This window comes from Chinchilla lanigera, unplaced genomic scaffold (assembly GCF_000276665.1).
Source record: "Chinchilla lanigera isolate Chin_1 unplaced genomic scaffold, ChiLan1.0 scaffold00012, whole genome shotgun sequence".
NCBI lineage: Eukaryota > Metazoa > Chordata > Mammalia > Rodentia > Chinchillidae > Chinchilla > Chinchilla lanigera.
In genome coordinates, this window is record NW_004955413.1 from 16,750,806 (window position 1) to 16,766,562 (window position 15,757).

A 15,757-nucleotide genomic window follows, 5' to 3' on the forward strand; every position below is an offset into this window, starting at 1 on the left:
AATATTTTGCCAAGTTTTGCAGCTGCTTAGCAGCAATTATTTAAAGAGCTTTAGAGTTCCTTTGCTTACCTCTGATTCTTGACTCTTGTAAGTTCAACTCTTTTCTTTAGTTTGCTGGAATACATTTTCAAGTAGCAATTATTTTTAGAAATAATTGAATGCGTGGCATGTTTCTGATTCCCTGCTTATTGGAAGTGTATTTATTTCACTGTCACGTTCAAGCATTAATTTGGAAATGGAATCAAAAATTCAAAATATTTTCTTGGAACATTTAAGACATTTTTGACTGTTTTATAACATTCAGTGTTGTATGTGAGAAATAATTACCAATATGATTCCTTTCCCTAATATATACCTTCTTTCTCTTCTTGAAACTTTACCACCATATATCTGTGAGCTTCCTTGTGCATTGTTTCTATTGGAAATGGAAAAATTTTTCATCTGATTGCTAAGACTTTGTTTAGTTAGGAAATTTATTTTCTGTTTCTTTTCATTCTATTCCATTTTTTATTTCTTTCCTGTTAGACATCTCTAAAATGAAGCTTAATTTTCTGGAGAGTTAAAATGTTTTCTTTCTAAATGTTTTCCTTTTAATGTTCCATCAACCCTCTCTACTGCTGTTTGCTATCTTTTCACGTAAAAATCTAACTTTCACATTTTTGTATAATTTTAAAATCCATAATAATACTTAATTTTGCTATTGTTTTTAGCCTGCAATTCTTATTTTATAGAAGCAGACTGTTCTACTGGCTCTAGAGATCCCAAATGGAGTTTTTCAAAATTTCTCCTCTTTTTTGTTTAATTCTTGTTTATTTAGATGCTTCTTTTTTTGCCAGATCATTCTGGTGCTTTTCTGTCACATTTTTTCTGTTAAATTTTCAGTAATTCTTGATTGCTGTCTATTCATTGTAATACATGTAGCTCCAGATGGAACAGAATTTTTGGTGACTCCACTTGGAATGCTCATTACCTTTTTGTAATCAAAATAATTTATACTTACCATTGAATCTCAAGTGACTTTCCTCCTGGAAGCTTTCCTGAAGGCCTTAACTTTTTTAAGTTCTCTCTTTCTGTGGTCCAGTAGTAACTCTGTCAATCTGTTTGTTTTTATCACTGGTAAAGAAAATATCTTAAGGACAAGTATCATAACGTATTCTGCTTTAAATGTTTCTGGCTCCAAACACCATGACAGACACATAATAGAAATTTAAGGAATGCTAGAAATGAATAATTACATGCATGCATGAATACCTTTTCCTGGGGTCAGGAAGGTTCTTCTCCATCTTTTTCCGATCTTAATACTATCCGGTCAACTACAAATTCTTCACCAAAATTTCACTTCACTAATATTGCTAAATGATTCAAATACTTTCATTAGTGTCTAATACTTACGCTAAACCAAAAGCCAAATTCTCAAAACTCATGTGGTATATTATACTATTAAAAAATAAAAACTATTCTACTTATCTCTCATACTACACAACTTTTTTTTTCCTTTTTCTGAGAAAGGGTTTTACTTTGTAATCCAGGCTGTTCTTGAACTCCTTTTGTACCCCAAACTGGACCTGAACTCTCACTGTTCTTTCTGCCTTAGCCTCCCAAGTGCTAGGATTACAGGTGTATACAAATTTTTAATAACACTTTTATTGTAGTATGAGTTTCAACATCCTTACTAGGTTATTTAGTCTTTGAGGAAAATTATTATACCTTATGCAGTACTTGCAATCATTTTGCACCTTCAGTTCTAGTGTAAACAAAATTGGGCAGTCAGTATTGCTGGAATGGAACATGACAATATAATTTTGGTCTCTTTCCAGGAAATTTGCTTGTGATCGTATTTGTAAGTTACTTTGGATCCAAACTACACAGGCCGAGAATCATTGGAATAGGTTGTGCAATTATGGGGGCTGGAAGTATTATGACTGCTTTGCCTCATTTCTTCATGGGATAGTAAGTGTTAAACAGCTCCGTGCTATTAGTGGTCATTATCTTGTAAATTAGTAATACAATATCTTTTTTCCCTTGCTGAATACATGCTTGTACATTTTGAGATTGATCACTATGCATAGAAATAGGTATGCTTTGTATGCAATAATTAATTTACTTCTTTATTCACTGTGGAATTCATATATTTGAATATGCATAGTAGTAAATAAAATGTATAGTTTCATCAGAAGTAAATAAGTTCATTTTGACTTTTTGGAATAACAAACATAGTTCTTGTTTTTGTATCTAAAATTTAAGTTATATTCAATCAGCTCTGCACACTGACCCTAGGCAGTATAGATTTTCCCACCATCACTGCACTGAAGCAGATCTTCCTAAGATCTGCTTTTTAATAATAAAAGCATAATAATCTGATTTTTAATAATAAAAATCTGATTTTTAATAATAAAAATCACTGTATAATTGTGATAACAGTCAGGTACTCTTGAGGGAAAACTCAAATAGCAATGCCTCATGTAAGATTGAAGCTTATTTTTTACATAAAAGTTAATGTGACTAGCAATTCAAGGATGGTTTGATACTGCTTCATTTCATCATTTTTCTCTGCTGTGCATAGCCTTGTTCTTATGGCCCACAATGTGTCAGTGTTCACCCAGGCAACAGGATATGCAAAATAAAGAAGAAGCTACAGCAACGAAGAGTATACACAAGATGAAGCCAAAGACATATTTCAGATGTATAATGTTGGGCCAGCATCAATAGGCCCAGAAATTAGTTATATTTCACACCACAGAAAGACATTTTTCCAATCTCCTCACCTGCCTTCAATCCATCTTCCCCTCTCTATTTACAAAGCTTTGTTTCCTTTTTAACCTTTTGTAAATTGTTTTTTCCCCTTTTCCCTTATAGAAAAATCAAACTACATCACATACAGGTACAATTTCTCTATGATAAATAAGATCATTATGTATGCCTAAAATGTACTAATCAATTTAATAATAAAAAAAGACATTTTCATCTGCCATGTTCCCACCTAAAAATCTCAACTTCAATTACTATTGGGGGAAAGAACAGCAAATATTGAGAAATAGTTTTGCCACAAACAAGAAGTACTTGTTGCCAAATTTAACAGTATTATCTTATCATTTGCTATTATATTAACTCCTTTTTTTGCTACATTTGACCCATATGAGAACTTTTGTGATATTGCTTCTTCTAATTTTTAGCATAACAGACTCCCTTGATTTATGTCCATTTTTTGTGTCCTCTTTAGAATGTCTGTCTTTTTCTTTTGCTGCTGGTACCACAACGTCGGCATCTGCCTCCTAAGCTCTCCCATTAATCTTTTCCTTATTCTACATGATTTCTGTTGAATATGTGCTTTAGGCTGTCATCTTTGTATTGTGAAATTTTCTAACATTCAAGATCTATAATCTCCACTACATTGTGTATATCTCCACACATAACATCCCACAAACATTACCCATACATATTCTCATAACTGAATTCCCCATTTTTCTAAGACCAGCTCAGATTTTTCATATCCACTTTTTTTTTTTTTTTAGCAATGGTTCCTTTAACCACAAAGAAACTGAAACAAAAGTCAAGGTCCTCATCCCAGACTCTCTATTTATTAGACCTAAAACTGGCAATCGCCAAAATCCTGCTTATCCTGCCTCCTTGCTGACAAGGTTTGTCATTGCTGCTGTTCTTGTCCTAGTTCAGACTTCAGTCATTTTTGGCCTGAACATTCTTCCTCCAGTTTCATTCTATTTTAACTCATATCCCGTACTGCATTATATACTTTTTTTTGTAATGGGAATCAAACCCATAACTTCGTGCTTGCCAGGCAGGCACTGTGCTGCTGAGCAATATCCCTGGCCCTCTATAGTATATACTTAAAAATAGAAATAGAATTATTTTACTCCTGCTTAAAATTCCCGATTTCTGAGAGCAATTTTCAACTTTCAGAGCCGGTACCATTCATTAATGGGCTAACAAATCAATTCCAATGACTGAGACCAACAATTTTTTTTCATGCAATTCAAGAAAATAATACACAATGCAAGTAGGGATACATGCTGGTCTGTGAAACTTTCCTTTTGATTACACGTATATTTGTGGTTGGGGTGGAAAATGCATTTCTTGCTATTATTACCTTGGAACATATTGAAAGGCCCCTTTGCTTTACAGGTTAATGTCTGAACTCATTTGCACATGCACGCTGCTCATTAATTTCATCCACAGTGATCTTGGTAGCTTCATCTTCCAGTGCTCCCCATAACTGAGAACCACATTTGAAAGCTTTAGACGATCCAAAATGGCACGCTCCTGAGTGTATTGTTGCCCTCTCGAATACTTTCTCTCCTCTCTCTACTTACTAAATCCTGTCCATCACTAATATTAATCTCACATGTCATTCTCATATGGAATTTTAAGTCTACCCCACTTCCTACCTTCAAGCAAGACTGATCATTCCTTCTTTCCTGTGATGATTCAAGACTTTGTATATATGTATTAACTTTCATAGATTGTCATATATATTTATCTTCGTGTAAACTTCCTTAAGTACAAAACTATGTCTTTTATTTCAAGTTTTTTAAAGTGAAACCTAATGCACGGCACATGGTAGACTGCCACTGAAGCTACAAGGAACATCAATAGTTTTGGATATCAGCATTTGACCCTGTTCTAACTCCATTTCTGTTGATCTTCCTAATTAAATTCTCTATCTCTATTTTTTTGTTTTGTTTTGTTTTGTTTTCTGGTACCGGGAATCTAACTCATGACCCTGCACTTGCCAGGCAGGCGCTGTGCTGCTGAGCTAAATCTCCAGCCCCTTAAATTCTCTTTTATTAAGTTGAAGTGGATTATAACTCATTTACCTAGGTTTTGATGAGTTAGATATTACTGTGTAAGTGTGTGCTCCCATTCATAAAAGAAAGTCAGACTGTTGATAGAAAACGTCAGTGTTCTGGCATGCATTATAAATGTTTGGTGAATACTGCTCTAAAGTTCATTAAATCTAATCAAAATTTACATTAAAGCTTAGACTGTGACCATCTTTGAATACAATTCAGAAGGAACAAATAGATAGAGTTAGCAGCTTAAGGAATAAAGTTGTGAAACCAGAATATTTCATACTGGAACCAGAATATAAGCAGTCATAGGATGACAGCAAGGCAATAATCGAACATGCCAGAGGCCTTTCTTAGTCGATATTTTCATTTCGCTGTTATCCATCATCTGTCCTAAAACAGAGGTTGTCTAATTGGTATACCAGAATCTGGTAATTTGGAAAAGATAGAGGTACCTGTAAAGGAAACAAAATCTTCTGTGTTTCTGGGAAAATAAAAGTACTCTGAAAACAAGGAAATTTTAAACCTAATGATACTCTTACAGTTATAGGTATTCTACAGAAACCCATATTAACACAACAGAGAATTCGATATCAACTTGTTTAATTAATCACACTGCAACACTCACTAAGCCATCACCTGAGATAATGGAAGAAGGTAAGCATTAATAGTGATGAAAATATCCTCAAATTTATAAATTTGATAAAATCAATGAAGGTGATTGTGGTACTTCTTAGTAAAAAATTAAAGGACAGAGCAAAGAACATTTCACCTTCACATACAGGTAAAATCATGGTTTACATATTATATGTAAAGAACTTTCAGAAGTAGGTAAGAAAGTGTAAGATTTCAGTAGAAAATTGGCAAAGAACATAAGCATTTAAAACAAAGCAGAAGAAACCGGTCTATACATGTAGGAAACCTTGGCTTTTGTGTAAATGTAAATTATTACACTACTAAATATTTCTTGACTTATCGTAACACAAATCATAAATTATAATTACAAATTAAAGCTCTGAAGATTTGCTACCTCATAGATAAGATTAAGAGTAAAGAAATAAGTAAAGAAAGAAAGAAGGTAAAAGAAGAAAAAAGATTTCATTTTAAGCATTTTTAGGTGTGATAAATGTGTAACTTTTTCTGGAAGGTAAGATTTTGTACATATTGAACAATGAAAATATTTCTGCTTATTTAACTCAATCACTCTACTGCCATACATTCATCTCAGAAACACATCAGAAATGTTCACAAATATTTACTTATAATTTTACAAAGGTATCTCAGTTTATCAGAGTGAAAAATTAGAAATATCTTGCTATTAAAAATATAAGAATTGATGAGACTACGAAACTGTTATTCAGCCCAGTACTATGCCCACATTAAAATCTTAATGTAAAAAACAACATGGGGAAAGCAGCAGGGTGAACATGTCAGAATACAGTGTTAACTGCAAAAGCTGATTTGAATGGGAGCTGGATATTTAAGCCTATGAGGTTCAAAGTGAATATTATGTATTTTTGTGGACAGCAAAATTTTGAGACAGGTGTAACAAGAATTAGAAATTACTTTTTCTGTTAGTGAGATTTCAGATAATTTTTCCTTGCTTTTTAAAAAACAAATTAAATGCTTATATACTTGATTCTATACCTTCTTACATATTATTAAAAGGGAATATACATTCCCTATAATTTATTGAACATTTTCATTAAATAAAAACCTTATGGCAACATTAATAGTACTTTAAATAACAGAAGAAAAACATACATTTTAAATTTCTTTGTTGCTTTTCATGTTTTTCTGTATTTTTAAACTCTGCAAAGTGAATATGAGTCTTCTTTTGAAAAGAAAAACAGGACTAAAAAATGATAGAAAGTGCCTAAGTATTCGATAAGAATGCTGAAACTCGTCTTAAAATAAAACACTCTCTTGTCTCCATAGGCTGTGAGAAGGAATCTGAGTCGTACATGTGGATCTATGTCCTAATGGGTAACATGCTTCGTGGAATAGGGGAAACCCCTATAGCACCACTGGGAATTTCTTATATTGATGACTTTGCTAAAGAAGGACAATCTCCTATTTATATAGGTAATGCACAGAAAATATTAAGTGAATGATTATTTTCCCTGTGTGTACCTTTGAATCATAATGTTATTATTGATATTAGTATTAATTATTTTGTCTGGAAAAGTTGTTTAGAAAAACACAATGTGAAATGTTACTTTAGAAAACGTATTGAATAAGAACTATGTATTCTTGGTAGCTAACGAATTTGTTTTGTGTTTACAGGCATTTTGCAATCCGTAGCAATGTTTGGCTTGATCGGGGCATTTCTGATAGGATCTGTAGTTACTCGAATGTATGTGGATGTTGGCTTTGTCGATCTGAGTAAGTATTATCAGAACAAGGGACCAGGATGAAATCTTTCCAGAACCTGATACCATTCTACCAAATAGTCGAATTAATCCTTCCAAATTAGTCCTTTGCTTACCATGTTCAAGAGTTTCAAGTTAGAAAAAAATGGATTAATGATCTCAATAAAAATACAACTAAGGTCTTAATGCATCACAATTTTACAAATGAATATAAAGAGAATTGTAACAATCTTGTTTTAGGTTATTTGATCCAAATAACAGTAGGTCCTCTTTTAGAACTGACAACTTAGTCAAATAAATTTCATTTTTTAGTAGACAGTAGTTTGGATGTTGAAGTGCAGACTCAGAGTTTGCTTTGCTAAAGCTGCCATGCGTTTGTGTGGTTGACTGGTGGCTGGAGTGGTTTGAGGGACTGTACCATGCACTTTGATGTTGGTCACTTATTCTGGCCCTGGAAATAGTCAAGAAATGCAGTGGAACAAATCAGTGAAAGGGTATATATATATCAATAATATGCTCTTCAGCCTCAGAGCGTGCTTTCCTTCATAATTCTGAGAGGAAATTGTGTCCATGCAATGGAAATGACCTTGAATTCAAGCCCTCCCTCCAACAAATATATCTGCACCACATCTATTTTCATCTTTTTTTCCCACCTTAGAGGAAAAGTGTTCATCCATCTGCTGTAGATGTTAATGGTTCTATCTGGGAATCAAATTCCTTCTTTCTATCTCTCTTTTTTTATTTTAAAAATAAAAAGAGGAAAACATTAACAGACAACCTCTTACAGAATAGCAAAAGAACAGTACAGACAATACAGAGTTACAAACAAAGTGGTGGGAAATTAACAATGCTTGTTGTATCACATATTGATATCTTCAAAGTGGTTTCTCATGAAAACACATAGAGACATGCAATATTGATCAATCAAGGACTCATTGACAGTTTCTTTCAGCAAAGAAATAGAAGACAGTAAAACAACTATGTTAGCTATCCTGTATATACATACATACAGAATTTCTCCTTCTTTCCCTTGTTTTCCCACACCCCAGTTGCCCTTTACCCTTGAGCATTTTCCTATCATTTCACAATGTCTATCATACCTCAAGTTTATATTAACTCTTTCAGGTTTTACATTAGGGAGACAATATGGTGCTTGCACATGCAGATCTGATTTATTTCACTTTGGAAATCAGTTTGGAGATTCTTAGAACACTAGGATTAGAGGTCCCATTCAACCCAGCTATTTCTCTCCTGGGTATTTTCCTAGAAGATCTAAAAACATCATATCACAGCGATATATGTGCACCTATGTTCATAACAGCACAATTTGTAATTGCTAAAATGTGGAAGCAACACAAATGTCCATTCACCGAGGATTGGATAGGAAAATTGTGGTACTTTTATATGATGGAATATTACTCAGCTATAAAGAAAGATAAACTCGAGGCTTTTATAGGTAAATGGTCACAACTAGAGACCATACTCTTTCTGTCTCTTGGAAGATCTAGTCCCATCATCACTGGGCTGATCTATCCCACATCTTCTACCTTCCATCTCCACCCACTCTGTCCTCAGGAAACACTCTCAAGTCTCTTAACTTTTTACACACCTGAGCCTTTTTATATCACCAGCAATTTTCTAACTGATTTTCTGTTTCCCTATTTCTCTTCAAAGCCAAGCACCTTGTAAAAATAATCCATGTTACAATACAGACGGCTTGGAAATATTTTCTTCCACTCTGTAGTTTACTCTGTCATTCTGTTTATGCTTTCCTTTGTTGTGCAACAGCTTTTAGTTTGTTTACATCCCACTTGCCCATTCTTTTGCTTTTCTTGCCTGTGCTTTTGGTGTAATAGTCATACAGTCTTTTGTTAGACGAGTGTTCTGAAACTTACTTTTTGTTTTCTTCAAGGAGTACATAGGTTTAGGTATTATGTTTCAATTTTTACTCATTTTGAGTTGATTTTCTGTGTATAAGGTCTCAACTTCAATGACTGCATATGGTATCCAGTTTTTTCCGCACTCCTTAAGTGACTATCTTTTCACTATGATGTATTTATGGCACCATTGTTGAAGATCAAATGATTGTATATGTTTAGGTTGGTCTGGGCTCTCTATTCTGTTCCATTGGTCTATATGTCTTTAATAGAGTACCATATTGTACTAAGTATAGTAGCTTTAAGATACATTTTGAAAATATGAGACCTCAACCTTTGCTCTTTTTTCAGACTATTTTGGCTATTTGAGAGGACTTTTGTGGTTCCATATTAATTTTGCAACATTTTAATGTATTGTGTTGAAATGCTTTAGTTTAAGATTTATATTGAATCAGTGGGTTGATTTAGACATATCAATGTTTAATATTATTAGTTTTCCAACCCATAAGCATGGTGTGTCATTTCAGTTGCATGCAGTTTCAGTTTATTTCATCAGCGTTTCGAAGATTTCAACGTCCAATTGTATCATGTCTTTAGTTTGTTCCTAAGTATTTCATTTTCATGCCATTGTAAGACTTCTCCATAGCTTCCTTTTCAGATAGCTCTTTGTTCGTGTATAGAAATACAACTGATTTTTAGTGTGAATTTTACATACTACAATTCTACTCAATTTGTTTAGTTCATCCTATATTTTGTTGGAGACTTCGTAGCTTTATATGTTCAGCCATGTAATTTGAAAATAGGGATAATTTTATTTTTTTTTCCATTGGGATGCCTTTTATTTATTTATTTTTTCTTAATTTTTCTGTCAAGGACTTTCAGGACTAAATAGAATAAATTGTGAGAATAAGCATCCTTGGTTGTTCTTTGTCTTAGTACAAAAGTTTTCAATGCTTCACCCTTGAATTTTGTGTTAGCCATGAGCTATTCATATATGATTTTCATTATGTTGACCTAATTTCCCTCTGTTCCTCAATTTTGGAAGTATTTACCATGAAATTGTGTTTAATTTTATTAAATTTTTTTGCATTAATAAGATGCTTATGTGTTTTTGACTTTGTTAATGTAGTGCTTTCCATCAATTAATTTTCATATATTGAATGATCTTCTCATTCTAGGTCTAAATCCCACTTGTTCATGGTATAATATACACACTTGTTTTGTTGTGCTATTGAATTTCATGTGGTGGCCTTTTGTTGAGAACTTTTACGTCAATATCCACCAAGAATAGTGTCTTGTTCTGTCTTTCTCTCATTTTGCTATTAGGTAATATTGGCCCCATGGAGTGAGGCTCTGAGTGTCTCCTTGCCAGTTCTTTAGAAATGTGTGAGAATAGTTGGTATTAATTCCTCCATAAATGTTGAGTAGATTCTCCAACAAAGCCATCTAGTTCTGGATATTTCTTTGTTGGAAGTTTTTTGATTATTGCTTTAATGTCTTGCCTAATTACAGGTCTGTTTATAATTTTGTTATTTCATGTTTCAGTTTTGATAGGTTGCATGTCTCTATAGATTTATCCATCTCATCTCCTAATGATTTATCCATATCATAATGATTGCCAAATTTATTGACCTAAACTGTTCATAATACTGTCTTACAATCCTTTTTCTCTTAGACCTCATGGCATCAGGCATAATGTCTTTTATTCATGTTTTAACTGATTTGATTGAATCTTTTTCTTAGTAGAGATAGAAATTTGTCAATTTTCTTTATCTTTTAAAAAACAGTTCTTAGTTTGTTGATTTTTATCTTTGTTGTTGGTTATTTTCATATCCTCAATTTCATTTAGCTTTACTCTAAAGGATTTTATTTGTTCAGTTTATCTTGGACATGGTTTATTCTTTTTATAGTATCCTCAGATGTAAATAAGCTATTTATTTGATATTATTCCTTTTTCTTTACTGATATAATTATATAACATTTATTAATGTTTGAAGGTCAAAAGTATTTATATCAGAAATGCTGATAGTGAACAGAAATTAAAGAAAATTATCTCTAGCTGTAGGCTACAATGACAAATTTACCATGCCAATGTAAGCGTTCTTCATTATAAACTTTAACACTATTCTTTCTACATTTCATGTTTTCATCTTTTATATTACCAATTTTGTTTCCCTCAAAATACTTTTTTTCTCTTAAATTTCTTCTTTGACTTATTGATTGCTCCATAGAGTGTTATTTAATATTCACATATGGGATATGCAGTAACCACATATGCATTGATGCCATGAACATATATATGCTATATCATATATATATATACTGTGCGTTCTCCACATGCCTGTAAAGTCCAGTTATAGAGTAGTTCAAACTCTCTGTTTCTTTACAGATATTATCTCTGGTGAGTCTAGTTACAACTAAAAGTGAGATGTTGAACTCTCCTATTATTGTATTTTTCTCTATTTCTCACTTTAGGTCTGTCAAAGTTTGCTTTATATATTCAGGTGCAGATATATGTTCATAATTATTGAATGTTGGTGAATTAACACCTATATCATTGGCAAACAGTTTTCTTTGTCTCTTGAGACAGTTTCTGACTTCAAGTTTGTTTTATATGATTGATGTCTGTACCACTATTCTTTTTGGTTAGCAACTTGCATTGGATATCTTCTAACCTGCCATTTTTAGCCTGTATATTCAGGAAAACCTCGGCTTGCAAGCATAATTTGGTCCAGAGGCAAGCTTGTAATCCAAAGTATTTATGTACAAAGCAAATCTCCCCATAAGAAATAGTGGAAACTCAGATGATTCATTCCACAACCCAGAAATATTCTTTAGAAATGATGACAATACTGGACTACAACACAAAGTAACAAAGATATATATAAAATATAAAGAAAAACAAAGTAACCTGCACTTACCTTTGAAAACTTTCTTGACTGTTGTGAGTGAGACAAGAGAGAGGAGGGTAATTGTGTAGGGCATCTTTCACTGTCACTAATTAAACCATTGCTGTCTATTGGCTCAGTAAAATCTTTTCCTTTTCATGCAATTTTTAACAAGGATCCTATCCAACGACACTTGCTTTTGCCTTCTTTTGAAGATATCATGGAAATGTGAGATTGCATTGCTGTTAAACAGATTCATCACTCACACTGCTACAGCCTTCTTTGGATGGTGCTTTTCTATAAAATATAATACTGTTTCCCACGCTTTACACATCTACCTAATCTCAGTTGAAATGAGGGATTCCTCTGTCTTTTTCTCCTCCTCCTCTGCACATGATATCGTCTCTAAAGCCTTTTGCTGTTGAGAGACCATCATCCACAATTCTGCAGAGAGAGACAGAGAGAAAGACAGAGACAGAGACACAGAGAAAAAGACAGAGACAGACAGACAGACAGACACAGGCAGAGACACAGACACAGACACCTACACAGAGGGAGAAAACCACTGGCTCAGTTGTGATCATGTGATATTCAGCATCACCTCCTTCTTATAATTCAAAACATCACTTGTTTACTAAGTCAAAATATATTAGAAATGTTTGATCATCTTGTAGAACACTCAGAGAAAAAAATTACTTGCAACCCAAGGTTTTACCATGTTTTAAAATCTGAGATGAGTCTCTTATAGACAGCATGTAGCTATATCTTAATTTAGCCACTCTGGCTGTTGGTTGGGGAACTAATTCTCTTACATTTAAAGTAAATGATGAGCCAGGCATGGTGGCACATGCCTGTAATCCCAGCACTGGGAAGGCTGAGGCAGGAGGATCATTGTGAGTTCAAGACCAGCCTGGGCTACAAGTGAGCTCAAGGCCAGCCTGAACTGCATAGCAAGACCCTGTCTCAAAAAGACAGGAAGAAGAAAAAATCACAAGTAAATAATGAAAGGGATGGCTCTACTGTTGTTTTGTTAATTGATTTCTCTTTGTATCACAGTGCTTTTGTTCTTTTTCTCCCTTGCCATTTTGCTTTGTAATTTGTTGATTGGGGATGGGTATCCTCTGATTCTTTCTTCTTTTTTGTAACATCTAGATGTTTTTCTGAGTATCATGAGTTACATGAAATACCTTATAACAGTCTATGTTAAGTTGATAGAAACTTCATTTCGAGTATCTCGGAAAACTACAGTCTTGGTACCCCCTGCTCTTTGTTAATGTGATGACAATTTGCATCTATTTATATTGTATAACCATTAACATATTTTAGATACATTATATGAATGCTCTTGTCTTTTGTTTTTACGTTAGCATTAAAAGTGATTTACTCACCACCAATATAGTAAAATATTTGGTAGTTGTCACTGTGTGGGGTTTCACCAGTTTCGTACTGTCTCTTATGGTCCCTTTGTTTCAAGTTGAAGAATTCCCATTAACTTTTCCTGTAAAATAAGTCTAATGGTGGTGAACTCCCTCAGCTTTTGTATGGGAAAGCATTATCTGGCCTTCACTTGCAGGGCTTCTTTTTTGCATTTGTTATTAGTATGTTCATGATGTATAGTAGTTACATTCCCTTTGGGGAATTGGTATATATCTCTGCCATATTTTGTTCATTTTCTGCTCCTTTACCTTTCCCCTCCTCTCCCTTACCTCTGATGAACACCTTTGGTGGTTGTCATATTCTTGGTCAGTAGACTTCCTATTTTAGCATTTTGAATGCGCTTCCTTCTGGCTTGTGAGGTTTCCTCTGAAACTCACTCTGCTAATAATGTGAAATGCTATGGTTTGGATTTAAATGTTCCCGCAAAAGACATTCAAAGATGGGGCTTTTGAAAGTGATAGGATCTTGAGGTCTGCATGTTCACAGAGTATTAGTCCATTGGATTAATAATTGGACAGCATCAAAGAAGTGGGATGGAAGGGAGTGCATTGCGTGGTGTTCCTTTGTGACTATGTATCTTCTTCCAGCCCCTTCCTGTCTGACTTTCTTTCCTTCCTACCTATCATAAGGTAAGTAAGTTCTGCTTTACCACACTCTTCCACCATGATGCTTAGTTGCATCACAAGCCTATAAGAAATGAAACTCTGGCTAATCAGGGACCAATCTCTGAAACTGCAAACTAAAATAAATCTTTCCTCCCTTGTTTATCTCAAGTATTTCTTCACAGCATAGAAAGCTGAACAATACAGAGAAGTTCCCTCATGTGAGACAAATCACTTTTTCTTGTTGCTTTAAAAATTCATTTTTTGACTTTTGATAATTTGATTACAGTGTGATAGGGTAGATTTTTTGAATTCATCTTATTTTGGTCTCGTTTTGGAATACTGGATCTGGATATTTACTTATTTCTCCAGAGTTTGGGTAGTTCTCAGTTTATTGTTATTATTTTTATAAGCTTCTGGAACATTTTCTCTTCTCTTTGTGAAAATTCTATGATGTGCACATTAGTCCTCTTGAAGATATCCCATAAGTCCTTTATACTTTCTTCAACTTTTTATTGCTTCTATGACTAGGTAATTTCAATTAACCTGTTTTCAAGTTTACTTACTATTTCTTCTCTTTCTATTAATCTGTTATTTAATATTTCAATTCAATTTTTCTATAGTTATGGCTCTTCCACTGTAAGATTGTATTTGATTTTTAAAAGAATGCTATTTTTGCTGAAATACTCTGTACATTTTTCTTCTAATATTGCTGAGCATTTTCATAACGGTTGTTTTGAATTATCTGTCAGATGATTCATGTATCTCTCTCTCCATTTCACTGGACTGGTTTCTGGAGTAATATCTTGTCCTCTTGTTTGGATTTTATTTCGCTCTTTCTGTATTTTCTTTGGCTCTTTGTATTGCTATCTATCTGATAGAATAAAACATCAATTTAATAAATCTTCATGGGTTGGCCTTTTATAGAACACCGTCATCTGTCAGTATAACCAGAGGTTCTTGTTTTAAAATTTATTTTAAAAATAAAAGAAGGAAAACATATTAACAAACAAACATCAATTTACAAAATAGCATAAGAACAATACAAACAATACAGAGTTACAGACAAAGTGGTAGGAAATTAACCATGGTTGTTGTATTACTTATTGATATCTCAAAGTGTTTTCTCAGGAAAACAAATAGAGACATACAAGATTGATCAAACAATAATCATTAACTGTTACTTTCAGTAAAGCAGTAGAAGACAGTAGTACAACTATGTTAGCTATCCTGTATACACATACACACATAATTTCTCCTTCTTTCCCTGCTCTTTTCCCACACCCCAGTTGTCCTTTACTTTTGAGCATTTTCCTTTCATTTCACAATGTCTATCATACCTCCTAGTTTTTATTCACTCTTTCAGGTTCTTACATTAGTGAGACAATATGTTGCTTACACATGCAGGTATGATTTATTTCACTCATGAATATGGTCTCTAGTTGTGACCATTTACCTATAAAAGCCTTGAGTTTATCTTTATTTAGAGCTGAGTAATATTCCATCATATAAAATACAACAATTTGTTTATCCAATCCTCGGTGTATGGACATTTGGATTACTTCCACAATTTAGCAATTACAAATTGCTCCACTATGAACATGGGTGCACATATATGGCTGTGATAGGATGTTTTCAGATCTTCTGGGAAAATACACAGAGAGGTATTTTGTTTTTTGGTTTTTTTTTTTTTTTTTTTGGTTTTTCTCCGGTACCGGGAACCGAACTCACGACCTTGCGCTTGCCAGGCAGGTGCTTTGCCGCTGAGCTAAATCC

The 15,757-nt window shown here is 33.5% G+C and overlaps 1 protein-coding gene across 1 annotated transcript in view; it reads left to right on the forward strand.

Moving 5' to 3' along the window:
- Window positions 1-15,757, forward strand: part of LOC102014763 (solute carrier organic anion transporter family member 1B1) — a 61,540-nt gene that overhangs the window by 17,475 nt on the left and 28,308 nt on the right. The window contains exons 4-7 of the mRNA XM_005379050.2: window positions 1,818-1,950; window positions 5,350-5,462; window positions 6,744-6,890; window positions 7,092-7,190. Of these exons, the coding sequence (XP_005379107.1) occupies window positions 1,818-1,950; window positions 5,350-5,462; window positions 6,744-6,890; window positions 7,092-7,190 (492 nt within the window). The remainder of the gene's footprint in view (window positions 1-1,817; window positions 1,951-5,349; window positions 5,463-6,743; window positions 6,891-7,091; window positions 7,191-15,757) is intronic.